Source organism: Nothobranchius furzeri, chromosome 12, assembly GCF_043380555.1.
Source record: "Nothobranchius furzeri strain GRZ-AD chromosome 12, NfurGRZ-RIMD1, whole genome shotgun sequence".
NCBI classification, from domain to species: domain Eukaryota; kingdom Metazoa; phylum Chordata; class Actinopteri; order Cyprinodontiformes; family Nothobranchiidae; genus Nothobranchius; species Nothobranchius furzeri.
The window spans coordinates 60,587,604-60,607,015 of record NC_091752.1 but is presented as its reverse complement, the minus strand read 5'-3'; the positions used below and the strand labels follow the sequence as shown (position 1 = coordinate 60,607,015).

Below are 19,412 nucleotides of genomic sequence, written 5' to 3'. Positions count from 1 at the left end.
GGGCCTTGAGTCTGACATATGTGAGCTACTGCCACTATGTAAAAACTAAATACTAGAAAACGGCACCGGTTTTGTGATTTTGGCTAAAAACAGCATAATCATAGTTTAAAAACCACTGAGAACTGGCATTCTATACTTTTTAGAGTTAATTGTTCTGTAATTCGTCTGCTACATCAATTTGTTCAAAAACAGTCATTTAGACATGTATAAACAAAAAAAGAAATTAAAAGATTATATTACTGTATGGGCTTTAAAATGTATCGTGGCATGGATTTTAGGCCATTTCCCTCATTCCTAATAAGACAATAAAACAAGTAACACCAAAATTTGCATATAAACAATAAGGTATTTAGTTATGCAAAAAATGTATAAAAATATTTTAAAGGCCTCTAAAATGCACTTAATGATCTGCAGAACCTTGACACTTTGTTATACTGGTGAATGGTAAAGAACAGTCTTTACATTAAAAGTTCTGTGGTGACTGATTTGCTTATTTGTACTCATTTTACATAGAAATATAAATGCAGAATTAAGAATGATAAAACAAAAGCTAAATAAAAAATAAGATCACTAAAATCATTCATTTCATAGGGCACTAGTGTTAGAGCATAACAGTTAATGAATGAAATCAACAAATGTTCTGTACTTTGTTATAAAGTTAGATTTATCGTTATCATCAGGATACTCTAAAATATCCCACTAATTTGGGGCCACATTGCCCAACCCTACACCTCACTCTCAGAGACGTGATACAACATGACATTGTACATATTCAAGATCTGAAAACAACTTTAACTCTTGTTTTTGAACATCACATGAGTTTCAAACTTACATGAAAGGCAGCAGGAAATCTTTCATTTGCTCTGGATGGATGATGAATTGCAAAGACACAACTAGTCCTTGCCAACGTGAACCCATACAACCACCACAGACTAAGTCAACTTGTTCGGTCAGGATCTACTGTTCAACCATCAGGGTACCAAGATGACCTGAATCTGCACCAGGACACTTTTGGACGTTTCTACACGTCACTTAGAAAATCTTCCCTGATTATGAAACTTTGGCTGAATAGCGCTTGTTCCTGTCTCCAATGTGCGACACATCCAGGAGCCGTCTGAGGAGAAGCCCAGAATCTCACATCCTCTTCAGCTCATGAGCGCATATGATTACGCACAAGCGTGACCCAACACGGTCTCACAGTAAGACTGGGTTGGAACTGTTCAGGTTTACGCAGACAATCTTCACATAGAATTGTCTTACAGATATAAAATTAATTCAGTAAAATATAAAGCATTTTATTTAAATATCCATTCATTATTTTACATGCACAGAGAGCCGCATCAGATGGATGGAAGAGCCGCAGGTTGCCGATCCCTGCTCTAGTTCAAGATATCATTAAAATTCCAAAAGTGCTGAAAAGTCTAAAAATGGGGCTTTCCGTGTATATACAATACATTACGGTAGCCACCGGGATTCCCTGTCTTGAGCGCAACGAATCACAACACAGATTCAGAGACGTGCGAGTTTGTCATCCAAAATGCTCCGTTTTATTACTTTTGAATGGCTGATCAGATTCAAATATTTCCAACCGTTCCTAAAAGTACATAAAAGCAGCTTTCCAACGATCTATAGCATGAAGCAATCAGAGTTAGAGAAAATATCGCTACGAGGGGAAATCCTGCTGTACAGCCTGATTGAAACGGAGCGCAGCGCCGCGGTGAAAGCGGATAACCTATAAAATGACATGTTGAGGACGCAAACTCAATACATCTCTTTTATTGTGAGGTAATAATTTCTCCGAGTTTTGCGGTTGCGGGCGGGAGTAGACGTGCACGCTGCAGGTGCGGGCGGGAGTGTAACACACACGTTGTGGTTGCAGGCTGTAATGGTCAGAAATTCAGCGGGAGCGGAGCGGGATGAAGAAAACAGTCCCGCGCAGGGCTCTACTGCTGCGTTTAAGTGTTTAAATTTTTTTAATGATTTCGATTAAAAATAAAGGCGCCCGGCCCGGCCCGTGTCCGAGGTAATTACACAGTCGTTGGCCCGAAGCCCGGCCCTCGGGCCGGGCCGACCCGAGGGCCTAGGGCTTCAGTGCAGGGCTCTACTCCCTCCATCTCCTATGCATCTTTGTGGGGTGGATCTGTGGCCCCTCACACTCTCTACTGAATGCTCCTAACTGGTTACACACACACACACACACACACACACACACACAGCAGGGGCATGGGGGTGGGGTGGGGGGTTTGGAAAACAGTAGGCAACCTATTACTGACTAGCCTTTTAGTTTGTGAAAATAAACATTTTTGTAATTACACCATCACCTGGTCTCCTGAGAGTTTCTCATGTATGTGGGTCCAATTTATTCCTAAAACCATGACAAGAAGGAGAAGGCAGCACACGAATTTTGTGAGCGATACACTTTGCGGTGCTTCGCAGCGGGTGTGTTCCAGGCGCTAGTCTTGTTAGATCTCGGTGCTGCTTTTGACACAATTGATCACAATGTTGTTTTAGAAAGGCTTTAACATGTTGTAGGGATCAAAGGAACAGCACTAGGCTGGTTTAAATCCCAGCTGTAAGATTTAATTTTGTTAACGTACATGACAACTCTTCTTCATACTCTGGGGCAGGGGTCAAAAACCCGAGGCTCTTTTGTCCATCTGATGCGGCTCTCTGTTTGCAAAATAACTAATGAATATGTAATCAAAACGTATTTAATTTTGCTGCATTAATTTTTTTATCTGTATGCCAATTCTAAATGTCAAGATTATCATCTTTTAAAATCTAAACAAAACGAGACATGAAAGATAAAACTATTTTGTCCCTGTGTGTGTGTGTGTGTGTGTGTGTGTGTGTGTGTGTGTGTGTGTGTGTGTGTGTGTGTGTGTGTGTGTGTGTGTGTGTGTGTGTGTGTGTGTGTGTGTGTGTGTGTGTGTGTGTGTGTGTGTGTGTTTGCACTTCAAGCTCTGGTCTAAACAACCTGACCAGTGTGTCCAGAACATTATAAATAAATAAATTTCACTTAGTAGGAACATTTCTTCTGTGGCCCGAACGCACTCCATCCTGCTCTGCGTAAACCTGAACAGGTTCAACACTGCTTCATGTGAAACCGGGCTGACAGGTCACCTGCTTGTGCGTAAGCAGATGTATCTACAGGAGCTTTCTGAGCTTAAGAGCATATGAGATTCTGGACTTTTGCCAGACAGGCTCATGGATGCTTCGCCACATTGGAGACAGGAACAAGCGCTATTGTCAGACTCGAAGACTGGGTTCGGGAGTAAGAGCTTTTATTAGAGACTGCTGGCTGCAAGCGGTGCTGAAAAGGCTGACGGAAGGATGAGGTCTGAGTTAGAAAGATGGAGGTTTAACTGTCTTAGCTTCTGAATACTCTGATCATGGAACACGGTGGAACGATGACTGAGTGAAGAGCCGGTGTGGCGTCTTCCATATATAGACATGGATGACGCAGGTGCAACGTGGAGGGAATCCCCGCGAGGGGCATGCTGGGTAATGGTCCGAGACAGAAGCCGGTCAGCTGGGAGAGCCCGGCCTGGGGGCTTGGACTCTGACAGGACCCCCCGGTCCAGGGACGGCTCCAGAAGTCCCCGGGCCACCTCGGTGAGCCCAGAAGTCCGAGATGAGGCCAGGGTCCAAGATGGAGCGGGCCGGCTCCCAGGAGCGTTCCTCTGGGCCGTAGTCCGCCCAATCCACAAGGTACTGCCAACCCCGACCCCGGCGGCGAGCATCCAGAATGCGCCGGACGGTGTAGATGGGCTCACCGTCAAGGAAGCGGGCCGGCGGAGGCGCCGGAGCCCGAGGCGGCAGGAGTGAGGATTCCACATAAGGTTTGAGCCGGGAGGTGTGGAAGGTGGGATGTATGCGAAGGCTTGTAGGCAGCCGCAGCCGGTACGTGTCTGGGTTGATTACCTTCTGCACGGGGTAGGGTCCAAGGAACCGGGGAGCGAGCTTCCTGGAACCGGCGCGGACCCGGAGGCCTGCCGTGGACACCCAGACCCTGTCCCCTGGAGCATAGGAGGGGCCCGGGCGGTGCCTGCGGAGGTGTTGGTGGGAGTAACGGGCGTTGGCCCGGGTGATGGAGGCCCGCGCCTTGATCCATGCATTTTTGCAGCGCCTCACCAGGGATTGAGCGGCCGGCACCGCGACTTCAGGTTCCTGGTGGGCAAAGACCGGGGGCTGATAGCCATAGCAGACCTCGAAAGGGGACATCTGAGTGGCCGAGGAGGTGTGGAGATTATGAGACAGCTCCGCCCAGAGGAGGTACTTAGGCCACTGCGAGGGCTGCGCCGAAACAAAGCAGCGGAGGTACCGGCCCAACTGTTGGTTTGCCCGCTCCGTTTGACCATTGGTCTGTGGGTGGTAGCCCGAAGACAGACTGACAGAGGCTCCCACTAGATGGCAGAAGGCTTTCCAGAAATGGGCCGTGAACTGGGGACCACGATCCGAGACCACGTCTACCGGGAACCCGTGGAGGCGCACCACGTTCTCCAGAAACAGTTCTGCAGTGCGTCGGGCCGAGGGGAGGCCTGGGAGGGCGATGAAGTGAACAGCCTTGGAAAACCGGTCAGTGACCGTCAGGATGGTGTCGAGGTCGTTGACCGGCGGGAGTCCCGTGACAAAGTCCAGCCCCACATGGGACCAGGGGCGGCTGGGCACCGGAAGAGGTCTGAGGGTGCCAACCGGAGCCTGGGTGGATGCCTTAGAGCGGGCGCAGACGTCACAAGCGCTCGTGTATTCCTTAACATCCCTCTCCATACGTGGCCACCAGAGAGCCCGTTTAAGGAACCTGAGAGTCCGAGAGAAGCCTGCGTGACCAGACAGGCGTGATGAGTGGGCCCAGGACAACGCTTCACTGCGACAGGCCGAGGGGACGTAGAGCCGACCGGCGGGGGTCTCTGGTGGCGCTGGGTCACCCTGGAGGGCGTTTTGGATGGCCTCCTCCAACGGCCACCCAAGGTGGGCCACAAAACGGTGCTCCGGGAGGATGGGCGCCGGCTCGGACGTGGGCGCTGAATGGGTGAACTGGCGGGAGAGGGCGTCCGCCTTCTGGTTCTTTGTCCCGGGGCGATAAGCGAGATGGAACTCATAGGGTTCGAAGAAGAGGGCCCAGCGTGCCTGGCGAGGATTTAACTGCTTGGCGGACCGTATGTGGGTTAGGTTCTGGTGGTCAGTCCAGATGGTGAACGGCTGAGTGGTGCCCAGAAGCCACTGCCTCCATTCCTCCAACGCCCATTTTATGGCTAGCAGTTCACGATCCCCCACGCCGTACTTCTGCTGGGTGGTGGAAAACTTCCTGGAGAAGTAGGCGCAGGGATGTAGCCTGTCGTCGGGGCCGCCTTGGGACAGGTTGGCGCCGGCGCCGACATCCGAGGCGTCGACCTCGACCACAAAAGGGACTGCCTGGTCCGGGTGGCGCAGGATAGGAGCCGATGTGAAACGAGCGACTAGGTAGTGGAAGGCCCGAACGGCGTCTGGGGTGAGCCGGAACGGTTGACCAGGAGGGCTCGGTCGGGTGAGAGAAGTGAGAGGTGCTACAATGGTGCTAAAGTCTTTGATAAATCGACGGTAGAAGTTGCAGAAACCCAGAAAACTCTGCAGTTGCTTTAGGCTGGTAGGTAGGGGCCAGTCCTTAACCGCCTGGACTTTCTGAGGGTCCATGGTTAGACCCTGATCTGAGATCAGGTAGCCCAGGAATGAAACTGACCTCTGGTGGAAGGAGCACTTCTCGGGCTTGCAGAACAGGTTGTTGTCCAGGAGCCGGGTCAGGACCGCGCGAACATGGTGGTGGTGTTCAGCCTCTGACTTGGAGTATATCAGGATGTCGTCCAGGTAGGCAAACACCCACCGTCCCAACATGTCACGGAGGACATCATTGATGAAGCGTTGGAAAACGGCGGGGCTATTGCACAGTCCGAAGGGCATGACCTGGTACTCCCAGTGACCGGTGGGGGTGATGAACGCCGTCTTCCACTCATCTCCAGCTTTGATACGGACCAGGTTGTAGGCGCTCCGGAGGTCCAGCTTGGTGAAAATCCGCGCCTGGGAGATGGCATCCAGGGCGGACGTGAGGAGCGGCAGAGGATGGCGATCTTTGACTGTGATCTTGTTCAGTCCTCTGTAGTCAATACAGGGGCGGAGATCACCCTCCTTTTTCCTCACAAAGAAGAAGCCTGCAGCACCTGGGGACGACGAGGGTCGGATGAAACCCTGCTGGAGGGCCTGGTCGATATAGTCCTCCATAGCTCTGGACTCTGCGGGGGAGAGAGAAAAAAGGCGCCCCCGGGGTGGAATGGTTCCTGGCTGGAGCTTGATCTCCATGTCGTATGGACGGTGAGGCGGCAGTGCGGTGGCTCGCTGCTTATCGAACACCGCAGCCAGATCCCGATAGGGCGGTGGCAGATTGGGTGGCGCTGAACCGGAGCCACCTTCCGGGCAGTCAGGTCGAGGTGGAGGAGGAGAGAGGTGGGTCCGGCACTGGGCCCCCCATTCCAGAAGGCGAGCTTGGGACCAGGAGATGCGTGGGTCGTGGAGGCGGAGCCAGGGAAACCCTAGGATTAGAGGAGAGGAGGGAGCACGGATAATCAGGAAATGGAGGGTCTCCCGGTGGCCCTGGACTGTCATCTGGAGAGACTGTGTTCGGTTTTGGACAGGGTAAGGCTGGAGGGGCCTGCCGTCCACCGTGGTCACTGGTACAACCCTCTCCAAGGGGGTAGTGGGGATCCGTAGGCGTTCAGCCAGATCCACATCCATAAAATTGTCAGCGGCCCCCGAGTCCACCAGCGCGTGCATCTGGAGCGAGGTCTCGCCATATTGGAGGGTGACGTGCAGAAGGAGCCGACTGGAAAGGGCAGGGGTTGGAGGTGACCCAGGCTGAGCGACCCCGAGACTCAGTGGGTTCCTTCGTTTCCCGAACGGAGGGGGCAGTTCATGCGTCTGTGGTCGGGGGAACCACAATAGGCGCAGAGGCCCTCGCGCCACCTTCGCTGTCTCTCCTCCGGAGGAAGGTGGCCCAGTTGCATGGGCTCCTCAGTGGCAACGGGTCCGGGAGTAGGCGTGGGGGGACGAGGAAAAAGTCCAGGCGCCCTGGATGGGCGAATGAGAGGCTTGGGCCGAACCAAAACCCGCTGATCCATGCGCAACGCCAGATCCACAACTTCATCCAGGGTCTGGGGTAGCTCCTTTCCCGCCATCTCATCCCGGATGTAGGTTGCCAGTCCCTCCAAGAAGACGGCTCGGAGGGCAGAGTCATCCCACCGCAGCTTGGCGGAGATGGTGCGGAACTCCGACGCATATGCGCACACAGAGCGCTCCTTCTGGTGGAGTTTTAGGAGTCGTGTCTCTGCCCCCATTTCGCTGCTGGGTGGAACAAAAGTCTTTCTGAGAGCGGCCACGAATGCAGCGTAGTCGCTGCACTCCGGTGATTTGGAGTTGTAGAGCGCAGCAGCCCACTCTGCCGCGCGTCCGGAGAGTAGGGAGGTGAGCTGTGCCACCCGAGAGCGCGCAGTGGGGAAGCGTCCTGGGTGGCACTCGAACTGCATGTCGAGGGTAGCAAGCAGACCGTCTGGACTCCCCGTCTCTCCGTTCCACTTCTCCGGGAGACTGAAGTGTGGCTCTCCCGTTGGTGGAGTGAGGGCTTGCAACTGGAGCGCATGAACCTGCTGCTGGAGAGCCGTGACGGCAGTAGACATCTGCAGGGAGAGATCGGTCTGGGAGTTCAGCCTGGTGTTAAGCTGGTCGACCAGGGCGTGGAGCTGAACGTTCTCGCTAACAACCTGCTCCAACTTCCTCTTCATCTGCTGGAACTCCGCTGGATTAATGGACTCAGTCATCCTGTCAGACTCGAAGACTGGGTTCGGGAGTAAGAGCTTTTATTAGAGACTGCTGGCTGCAAGCGGTGCTGAAAAGGCTGACGGAAGGATGAGGTCTGAGTTAGAAAGATGGAGGTTTAACTGTCTTAGCTTCTGAATACTCTGATCATGGAACACGGTGGAACGATGACTGAGTGAAGAGCCGGTGTGGCGTCTTCCATATATAGACATGGATGACGCAGGTGCAACGTGGAGGGAATCCCCGCGAGGGGCATGCTGGGTAATGGTCCGAGACAGAAGCCGGTCAGCTGGGAGAGCCCGGCCTGGGGGCTTGGACTCTGACAGCTATTCAGCCAGTTTCTAAGTGACAAGTCTCTCTGAGAGACAGGGTTTGGAAAACACTTGCTTCAGTGAGAGGAATCTTCCTGCATGCGCGCTGGTTCTGCTATTGCCGGTGACGGACGCACTCCAAGCCCCTCTCCACATCTTCAGCTCGCTATCCACCTTATGTGTGCACCGACAGCGAGCTGCGCTGAGCTTGATTGACTCAGCTACCTCCGCGATGTGCGTAACGATTATCAGAGCATGTTGGCGTTTAAAATGACCAAGCCTTAAGGTTTCTTTATCAAAAAAAATGGTCAAACATGGGAAATAGCCGGTCAATATGAACCCTGCCATTTAACAGTTTTGCCTTCTTGTGAAGATTGTTGCAAAGAGAAACGTTGAACTTGATCAACGCCAGAGCCATGCGCACTGCGTTGTTAAAAAACATATTGATCAGATCCTTTTCTTACCTTTTCAACATTGTTCAATGTAAAGTTTCGTTCAGTACAAAGTTGAATAATCCAACAAGACAGAGCCTGGATTTGTATTTTAAACAGTTTAAACAACTATTTTTTGTGATGCGTCAAAAAGTTAAGTTAAAAAGTTAAAGTCCCATTAGTTGTCACACACAGGTGTGTGTGCGAAATTTGTTCTCCGCATTTGACCCATCCCCTGGGGGAGCGGTGAGCTGCAGACACAGCCGCGCTCGGGAACTATTTGGTGGTTTAACCCCTCAATCCAACCCCTTAATGCTGAGTGTCAAGCGGGGAGGCATTGGCTCCCATTTTTTCTAAGTCTTTGGTAGGACCCAACCAGGAATCGAACCCCTGATCTCCCAGTCTCAGGGCGGACACTCTACCACTAGGCCACTGAGAAAGAAGTGGCACTTGCCCTGGCCCGGTAGGCGAACCCAAAACGCCGGGGCTGCTGTGGCTCCCAAAGTCTTCTTTACTGTGGGATATGGGTAATAATGGCTCTTTGATGTGAAAGGTTGCTAACCCCTGCTCTAGGGTAGGGCTGGACGATAATTCAATAGTTCACTATGTCTATCGATAGACATGTGGTGCAACAGATAAAAAAAACGGGTCGATAAAACTTCGATTTAAAAAAAGTTTCCTTTTTTTCATTTTAACCTATCAGGCAGCAGCATACTAGACTCACTACTTACTCCTAACCAATCAAAACCACAGACTCGAGCTCGCTACTTCACCAGGCCCTCCCCTCTCAAGCCAAACCAGAGCATGAGGCAGTCGCAGCAAGATGTCTAGGGCTGAGACGATTAGTCGACTCATAACAACGACGCCGACAAATAAAATAGACCTTATTTTATAAAAAATGTTTTATCTCGCCTGCTGCTGCATGTTTGGCATTTGCTTCCTGCCTTCTGCTCAGCCGCCGCTTTAGCTCTGAGGCGCATGCGCAGTGGTGGCCATCCAGCTCAGCCTTCATCACTGGAGAAAGAAAACATGGCGAGTCGGCAACTCCCAAAAGTTTGGGAGCATTAATACAGATTCAAAAGAAAGGCCCGTAGAGTGCAAACTCTGCAAAGTGAAACTCTCCATTCACAGGAGCACATCGGCGATGCACGAGCATCTTAAGCGGAAGAACAAAGAGTCGCCTCGGTAAGTTTACCTTGTTAGCTGCTAACATTAACAGAGTTACTTGTTTTCATAGCTGTAGCAACACCAGTGAAGATGGTGTTATTACCTTTAGAACATGTCTGTATGTCACGTATTTTGCTTTAATTACAAACACTGATGCTTTATTTCATCCCGCTACGTTACTAAAAGTTCTCTTCTTCATGGACAAGTTTGTTAAGTGCACACCTCAGCAAGCTAACGTCCTGACCAAGGCCGTTGTGAACATGTTGGTCACAAGACTCCTGTCCATGGTCGGTATCGAGGTTTCAGAGGGATGATCAAACATCTCAACCCAGGTTACCATGACAACTACCTACCAGGCTGATCCCAGTTCACCACCATGATGGAGAAGAAAAATTATACAACGTTTGATGTGTGTGTATGCGTGTGCCTGCGCGTGTGTGTGCATTTCTCTCTGGACACAAATAAAATAAACATCAGAATATAATACATTTATGATAAAATAAAAAGGTTGCTGACTGAACAGTCAAGAAACTAATAATTTATAAAGCATAAAACATTTCCTTTGTGCTAAATCTTAACCTACTTTATGTGATATAACAGAATTATTAATTTGGTAAATAAACTAACTTTAATATATTTTATCTTTACGGTAAAGCAGACCCTCTGAGCTGTCGATGGTCCCTGACTGCTGACGTGTGGACCAGCCGTGCTACAGAGGCGTACCTTGGTGTGTCCCGCTATTTCCTGAGTTAAGATTGGAAGATGAAGCGCTTCAACCTTGCCGCCATGCCTAGTCATTTTTGTGTACAAGTCATTTTTGGTTTTAGGAGTCTACCTCCACCTGACTGTAGCATTAGTATTAACAGGTTACAACGTTAATTAAAGTTGTTTGATAAGCTATTATCTTGTCTTTATTATTAGAAGGCATACAGCTGATCGCACTTCAGACTAGAAGCTAATGATGGTATATTAAAGCATCCTGGTGCAATAAGCTAAACTTTTATGAATGACACGGTTAGTCGACTACTAAAATAGTAGCTTTGATAAATTCCTGGTACTCTTGATTTTCACGGCACAAATTTTCTTGCTGGCGTTTCATTTAGCTGCTGCTTACGTTAGCAAAATGTACCCAAATGTATGGGCTATTTTTTTTTAGCATTTTCATCCGGGAACTGCAGAGAAGCATTGTGGTTGAGTCTCTTCCACTCATAATGTGACTCGGGATCAGTCATGTGATCCGCAGTGGCAAATTGGGATATTTAAAAAAAAATTGTGATATTGGTACCTACCGAATGTTTCCACTCAGTCCTAAATAGGTCCAGAGTTCTGGCCCCAGCCCTAGGCGCCGGTCACTCTCCTGAGATGTTGCGCGTTTCTCTGCTGGAGGTCTGTGTGGTCTGTGTTAGGGCTTACCATTTTGTATCACTGCTGTAGCACTGTTCCATATGTTCCTAACAGACCGTTTCACTCTCAGACTGCAGGTTTACTGGTGACTCCCAGAAAATCTAAAAATAGGATGGGAGGCAGATCTTTTAGACTCCTCTTTTGTGGAACCAACTTCCAGCTTTAGTCCGTGAAGTGGAGGTGGAGTGTACAGTCGATAAAGATGGCTCTCCCTTGCCCTACCTCCAACATGCCTCCATCTAAAAGGCTAGGTTATCCAGAGTTATCTCTGTAGTTATGCTGCTATAGGCTTAGACTGCTGGAGGACATACTGACCACTTTCCAAACTTGACTACTTTCTTTTACCATTTGCTCTTTAACTGCATTATTTCCTGCTATTTCAGCTGTTAACTTTATTTTTTCTCTGTTTTTCTCCACCAGAAGAAGTTACAATGATGTTCTGCTGAGCTGTGGTGCCCTCATGGAGGTGGCCATCGGCTTGAACACTGCTGCTAACCACTAAAACATTCTCCCTCTCCTGATAACATTTTACTTTCTTTGACACTGAAAGTGCTACTACTAATTTACCCGTTAAAATAATTCTAGATTGACTCGGATAAACAATAAAGTTTACCTTTTAAGAAATAGAATCTCTACTAACAAATTGCAATGTATGCAGCCATAGGAACACTACTTGATATGTATGTTGTGTTTATGTTGTCTTCTCCAGGGTTTTTCCTGCGTTCAAATTTGCCTGGCGGCCGCCTCCAGTTGATTTTGTACCACCCCAGCCTGATTTCACTCTGCCCCCAGCTATATGGATGTTATTTTAGCTGCAGTTGCAGCGTTGCGCCACTACAGGGGCGCTGTATCAGCAGCGTTGCACCGAAAAGCGCTAAAACCGCTGCAGACAAAGATCAAAAATAGCTTTTCTCGCTAGTTGGTACATATCTATGGTTGGTGCTATTGATGTCCTGATTTTCCCCCAGGCTCTTCTTTATCAGAGCAGGGCTGTACAGTGCGACAAAAAAAGCTGTCTGTGCGTGTCTGTCTATTTTTAAATGTAGTCAGGGTTTCCCTTACATAGGCGTAGCCGTGGCGGCTCGCCACGGCTGAAATCTTACCGCCACGCCTACAAGATCCCAAGTTTTATTTATTTATTAATTTATTTGCGCTGTTTCCAGAAGAAGCAGCGGGAACTACTATGTTGTCGCTTGTTATCACAGCCGGCGGACAGCAAGAAGAAAGGAGCAGGCAGAGCAAGGTGCAGTTACAGCATAAGTTACTGAGTTTAAAATTAGAAAGGTAGCAGTGGATATAATGCTTTTTGGTTTACATGTTTCAATAGCATTAAGATAAACGAGTGTTGACGATCTTGACAAGGTTTCCTCCAGTGCTTATTAGGCCAGATTTTCCTCCCCCCACCAGGCTAAGCATCACTTATTCACGTAAAATGTATTTATTTTTTCATGTCTGACTTTAACCACATCTAATACTGTATTACGGCGTGAGCGCAACAGCGACAACTTAAGATCGATGTGTGAGCAGCGTGAGAGGTCGGGTGTTTCATCTGAACTCTTAAAACCTCCAGCAGGCTACGCTGCTCTATTGACGTGTTAGCGCGCGGCGCTAACAACTTAGCGACGTGACATGTCTCGGAGAAAGCGTAAAAACACGTTGGACGCTTCTTCTGAAGCGGGAAAATAACGCTTCTTCTTAAGCAGAGCACGACGTTGCCTCGGCTCGTTCACGGCCGAGCCGGTACCGGACTGGGCTCGATAACTGACCCAGCACAGCCACTGGGTCGTTGGAATTGCCCCGTGACTGCCTGATGAAAAACCAGCGGGTTTCATCAGACTCGTAAAGTTTCTTGTTTTTGCTGGGGACCCCCTGTATTTTACCGCTCCCTCCTGCAGTCTTCCCCTATTAAAATTTAAAATGATTCTGTAAATTCTGTGTATCAATAGAAAAAATCTCTGCCTCTGCCAGCTGCAGTAAATGTAGTCTCCAAATAATAAATGAGGTCCATTCATCTGTGTATCTCCTTTGATCTGCAATAGTGATATTCTCAGCACCAGAACAGTGAAGCAAAGAAAGATTCCTGAGTTTGTTAGTAATTTTATTTATTAGGTGCATCTGACCTGTGCTATTTTTCTCTGAAATGAGATTAAATCAGTGCTTCTATGGGTTGTCTCCAATCTGCACCGGAAATTTTACTTTACTTAGAGACGTGTCATAATTTCTCCCCCACCCCCCCCACCCCCCCCCACCCCCACCCCCACCCCGCTGGAAAAATTCCTAGGGGAAACACCGGTAGTACTGGAGCAACATCTTTGAATTACTATTTTCCCCAGAACTTTAATACTTTTTACTGGCGCACAGTGTGGTCATCTGGATGGAGTGGCGGAAAATAAAGGAACCAGCAAAGGCAGAACCGGTCCAAAGTTTGGGATCAAAAGTGCATCAACACTAGGGTTGTCACGATACTAAAATTTCAAACTCGATTCGATACTTGAAAAAAACTCGATACTCGATTTCGATACTATTTGAAAACACCAATATATTGAACAAGTTAATTCAAAAAATAACATTCCTCAATTTATATTGCAACAATTAAATGTTAAGAATTAAGTGTATAAAGTGCTTAAACCTTTCAAGTATCAGCATTTTTTAAAACGTGCATACAAACACTTTAAATCATGAATTGTCTCACTATATATAGACTATTTGCAGAGTGATGTTTTGCTGCTTAAACTCTGTTTAAGTAGCATTTGTGTCATAAGATGTAATGCCATATGTTTTGTTCTGTACTTTTGAACAACTCTGTTGGTCAATAAAGGGAGAAAACGAATTTCTCCACAGTAGGACAAAGGTACATCTACTAGTAATCTTAATAAAAACAGATTGGCGCACGGCAGTGACGTCATTAAAAGCGCCGGTTAATTAGCCGCAGCTAGTCTGTTTACGCCTAGAAATCTCAGACTCGCTCCAAATGAACAGGGGGAATCACGTTAATGATTCCTAACAAAACCTTTCAACATGAAGACGTGTTTTGGTGCAGATAATGTCTTATTTCGAGGCTGCACCATGGGTGCCCGTCCGCACCCGTTATATGGATATACACTGACGGCGATTCGCCGATGGATCTACGGTAAATACCCCGGGGAATCCAAGTAGCACCAAAGTTGTCAGCGTGAGTAAACAAACGTACTGCATGCTAGAAATTAAGTCCGGGTTGTAGGGCTGGGGGTAAATGATTATTTTTATAAAGATTATTCTGACGATTATTTTATCGAATAGTCAACTATTCTAATGACTATTTAGACAATTAATCTAATGATTATTTTTCTATTGCACAGTTAATATAAACCAAAAAATCTCAAATAAATTCCTCAAAAAAATTGATAAATTGTTACTGTAAGAGAATAAACACTACAGGCCTTCCATTTTGTATAACACTGCTTTTATTGTGTTGCGGTTGGTTATGTTCTGGTGACATGTAGAACTTGGGAGTGCAGGCTGCTGCCTGAGAGGTGGTTGGAGACAGTCTCCATGCTGCTTGTTTTGGTCACTTATGAGCGTGAGGCGAGTGGTGTTACGACTCTTCCTGGGGAGTTTGGCTCGTGTGCAAAAAGGAAGGGACAATAACGGGATTTAAAAGTTAAAATGATGATCAGGTTTATTTACAACTACAAAAAAACATAAATCTTTCCATCCAAAGGTTGAGAATAATAAAACTAATTCTGTCTGTGGGAAATTTAGAAAAAAGTACAAATAACTAGGGATGTCCCACTGGCCAACGATTACTGGGTTCTGGACCAAAATAAGGATCTCCAAAGGTCCAAACTCTAAACTGGGTGGTTAAACCAAACTCAAGGTGATATTTTAAACTAAACCGAAAACCCACAACACTCTAAATGTAATAAAATGGAGATCTACGCCACAAAAAAGATTAACTCTAAACCAAAACATAACAGCTTATCCCAACGCAAGAAGCTGTTAGCGAAAATGCTAACAGTAGCCTTACCAACGTTAAGTTCAAGTTACCAAGTTTAAATGAACCAAAAATACCCAGCAAACAGGCCAGCATGGAGGAGAGACTGCTACCATAAAAACAGCTCTCCTAATGTCTGAGAGAAGCTCCTTTATGAAGGGAGAAACGCTCCCGGTGATTTTCTACATCTGCGGTAGAGACGGAGCAGCGCATTTGACCCCGGAAGTTGTTGTCCGTTGCCGGGAGACGAAGGCGGGCAAAACAGGAAAGGAATCTAGTAGCGGACGGACATTGTTCCGGGTCTTCGGTATTTGGCGGAGATGTTAGTGAAGGCGGAGAAGAGGGAGAACTAGAGGAAAAATAGGGGAAATTCCACCTCTTTTTACAAACTCCTGGGGATGCAACAAGTGGGCGCGGTGCGTCGACTACCGGATCTGACGTCGACGAATTTTTAGAATCGAGCCGTCGACACCATCGAGGCTTCGCTACAGCCCTACCGGGTTGCAACAAACAGGAGTTTTCCTTTAAGCACATAAGCGTGAATATACAACTACGTGTCGGACTTGGTATGCTAATGAAGTTGGGCTGTGAAGCGCCTCCCAAATTCGCTGTTTATGTTTTTGTTTATTTATTTGGCAGACAAAACTTGGATCGGAGACAACTCGCGTGGGAAATTGCAATGTAGCCATGCGGCGTCTTCTTCTTCTGAGTGTCGGTGTACTTGAAGAAGGCTGTGTATAATAGTCCATAATATCGATACCACAGGGATGGAATATCTAATTTAGATACCACTTTCAGTATCGATTTATATCTAGGTATCAATTTTTTTGACAACACTAATCTACATGCAGATTGGCTAATGCTAAAGCTAATGGGTAGCAGTCTCACGTTCAAGTGGCGCACAGAAAAATATATGATGATGGTAAAACTAAGAAAGACTAAACTACAAGCGGATGAAAAATCCCCACCATCCTGTTTATTCTGCATCCTGTAGCGCTATGGATCAGAACCGGTGCAGGTACGAGTCCCATTACTGTTACAAGTCTGCTCACAGGAGCAGGATGTACGGCAAGCAGTTGTAGTATATAATTTTCAAACGCTTCTAACTTTGAACATAATTTAAACTGGATTATTGCCAACCCGTACATTAGACATGCCACCATTACATTGTTAGCAGAAATTAAATGTTATTACCATTTCCAATACAAATGCATGTTAATGAAATGCATTATATGTTACTGGATATATTTATGTGTTATTTTGACTAAGATGAGTGTTATTAATACAAACCTAAAATGTTACTGAAATGTAGGTCAAATATTTAAAAATATTTTAACTATAAATATCAGATGGGAAAAAGGGAACTAAACACCAATTTAATGCATATTGTTGAGCCTTTCATAATAAGAGTCTGTTATTTCAGCCTGCTTATTTTGTTGTTTTATTTCATATTTTTAGCAGCAAACCAGTTTTGTTTCACTTGAAACGTTGTCAAATGAAATATTCAATTAATCAACAGAAGCTTAGATTAGAACACTTAACGAAAACATATTTTGCCTTTAAAAAAGTGAGGCAGTTGAATGCACAGAGTATGCATGTGTTGGCGCACGGTCAGGATGGTACCGCCTCTGCCTCAATATGAGCCAGGAAAAACCCTGCTCTCCATCCCCAGTGAGTCATGGCGGATGGCTGCTTATACGGAGCCAGGATCCTCTGGAGGTTTCTTCCTGTTAAAAGGGAGTTTTCCTCTCCACGGTCGCTGCATGCTTGCTTAGTATGAGGATTGCTGTAAAGACTCTGACACTAGTCAGTGACTTGATGCAACCTGCTGGGTTCCTTATATAGGAAACTTTTAAATAGCAAGCATAATGAAGTGAGCTCAATGCACTGATAAGTATGTTCTGTTGGAATGTTTACTTTGTAAAGTGCCTTGAAACAACTCTTGTGATTTGGTGAACTGAACTAAACAGAAGACAACACAACAGAGCAGCTGCACTGAAACATGCAGTGTTTTCTCTGCCTGCATCCCAGCTCACTCAACCACAGCATTGTTTCTGAACAGACTCCAGCGATTGCTTTGCCATGGCCATGTCTGTCTGAAGCACGGTGACAGTTCACAGAGCCTGTAAAGTGGTGGCTTTAGTACTTGAGTACAGTAGTAAGGATGATGCTCTCGGAGGCAGAGCCATGTTTTGGATATTTCCTTCTTTAGATGCAATGAATCGATCTGCTGCTCCAGCGCCGGGCCCTCTGTCCTTACACTGGGCTTAAAATAGAACAGAGTATAGAGCTGCAGGAGCACCTCTCCTAGCTGTGCTGCTCTGCCTTCTGCTCCTGTGTGGGTACCATAGACTTTACAGCATGTTTCTGTGGAGGTGGAATGGTTCCCATCCTTCTTTCTTTCAGGCTGACGGTTTCTGCTGGCCTACATAAGGCTGAGAGATGCTCAGCCGCACCCCACAGCCCAGAACAGCAGCTGTTCACATGGAGTCTCAGATAAAAACAACAGTTTTGCTCTTACTGCTCTCCATCTTAAGGATGTTCTCCACATCCTACACACCCATGCAGCAGCCAGCGGGATAACATCCTGTCTGAATTAAGGAGGAAGGTTGTGCAGCTCTTCAAACCTGCTCCTCTTGTCTGCAGAGGAAAAGCTGCTAATGTAGGCCTCTGTCCTCCTACCATCTTCAGGTTCCTCATAGGTTACCCTAACTGGAACTTTTTCACAGTTGGTAGTCTGTGGAAGCCTGAGTGAGAGAGGTGGACTGTGTGGACACACATAACACACACACACACACACACACACACACACACACACACACACACACACACACACACACACACACACACACACACACACACACACACACACACACACACTTACTTCTGCATGGCCTCATCCTTCGCCTCCTCCTCCCGTTGCCGAGCCAGCACAGCCATGATGATGCTCCTCTCTTCCTCTGTCAGATGGCTCAGGTCCGGTTCCGGGACGGCCGGAGCGGCGGGTGGGCGCGGGCTGGCCCGAGGGCCCACCGAGGCGAACATCTCCCCTGCCACCTCCACTTCTCTCCTCTTTCCTCAGCGTTCTCCCGCTCCACTCCTCGGTCCGGATCACGGTGAGAAAACCCGCAGGAGGTGCCCACGAATCACGACATGGCCCGCGGAAGGAACGGCGGTTCGCGCGACTGCTGCGGACTTTCCATGGCGGCGGTGGTGGGGGGCGCTCAGGGCGGCACGAGCGGCGGTGGCGGTCTCCGTGCTAGCCGCCGCTGTGGTAGCGGTGACTGTGGCCTTGGTGCTTCTAGTCCTGGTTCTGAGCTTCTCCTCCTCCCTCTTGCTGCTTCGCAGTCGTCTCCCCCCACCCCCCTCCCACCGCCCACCCCTCCACCACCTCCGTTTCACGGGGAGCCCATTTCTCCGGCGGTCAGTCGGGATGGATCACGGGAGACGGTTCTTTTCCGTCTTTTGCCCGACAGATAGGGGGGGAGTGGGGATGGGGATGGGGTGAGGGGCGTCCGGATGGCGGTGGTGGGGGGGTCTCGGCTCGGTCCGTTGGGCTGCCTCTGTGGCTGCGTGGCGGGGTGGTAACTTCTTGTTTTCCAGCGCCGCCGCGGATGCTGATGATGCTGATGCTGATGCTGCTGCTGTCAGGGAGACGGAACCGTCAATGGGACCGCAGCCCCTCTAGCGCGCGCACTCCAGCCGCGGCAGCGCGCAGCCCACGTTTAAGAATGGGGGCTCCGCTCACTGTCAGGATGCGCGCTCCCAGCGTTCTGTAGCACACACAGAAAAAACGAGTTCGTCCAGGGTGCTCCGGTGGTTCCGGTCCAGATCACAGAGAAACCCCACGTCCGAGCATCACAGGTTGTCAGTTCATCACAAACATGAGAACGAACGCGTTTGCCGGGTCCCGGTCAAATAGCGCTAAACATTAAAATTACAGTGGCGGATCTAGGATTTTTCTGAGGGTGGGGCCATCAAGGGGCCACAATATTTATAGAGGGGCCACGAACAGTCCAACATACTTGCATACTATTCCCAGTTTTGTATGGTAGATACAGTTTACCCCAACACCATGTTGAAAAACATCAATGCAATTGTACATCAATTTTTACTGTACATTGACAAAATACAACCACACACAGCATTTGAGAAATTTTAGCATTCAATTTTGCAAAGCCACAAATATCAGGTTAAAATATGTTTGTGTGTGGAAAAAACACCAGAAGAATATCACAGGGCCCTCTGCTCTTGACTGGGAAATGTCTGGTGGGAAGTCAATTA

The 19,412-nt window shown here is 48.1% G+C and overlaps 1 protein-coding gene across 7 annotated transcripts in view; it reads right to left on the bottom strand.

Moving 5' to 3' along the window:
• Positions 1 to 19,016, bottom strand: part of rims1a (regulating synaptic membrane exocytosis 1a) — a 241,813-nt gene extending 222,797 nt beyond the window's left edge. For 2 of the 7 annotated variants that reach the window (XM_070542783.1, XM_070542782.1), the window contains exon 1: positions 18,013 to 19,016. In XM_070542783.1, the coding sequence (XP_070398884.1) occupies positions 18,013 to 18,173 (161 nt within the window). In that variant the 5' untranslated portion in view covers positions 18,174 to 19,016. The remainder of the gene's footprint in view (positions 1 to 18,012) is intronic. The other 5 variants (XM_070542781.1, XM_070542784.1, XM_070542785.1 and 2 more) reach the window with 4 other exon arrangements.
• Positions 19,017 to 19,412: the final 396 nt, after the last annotated feature.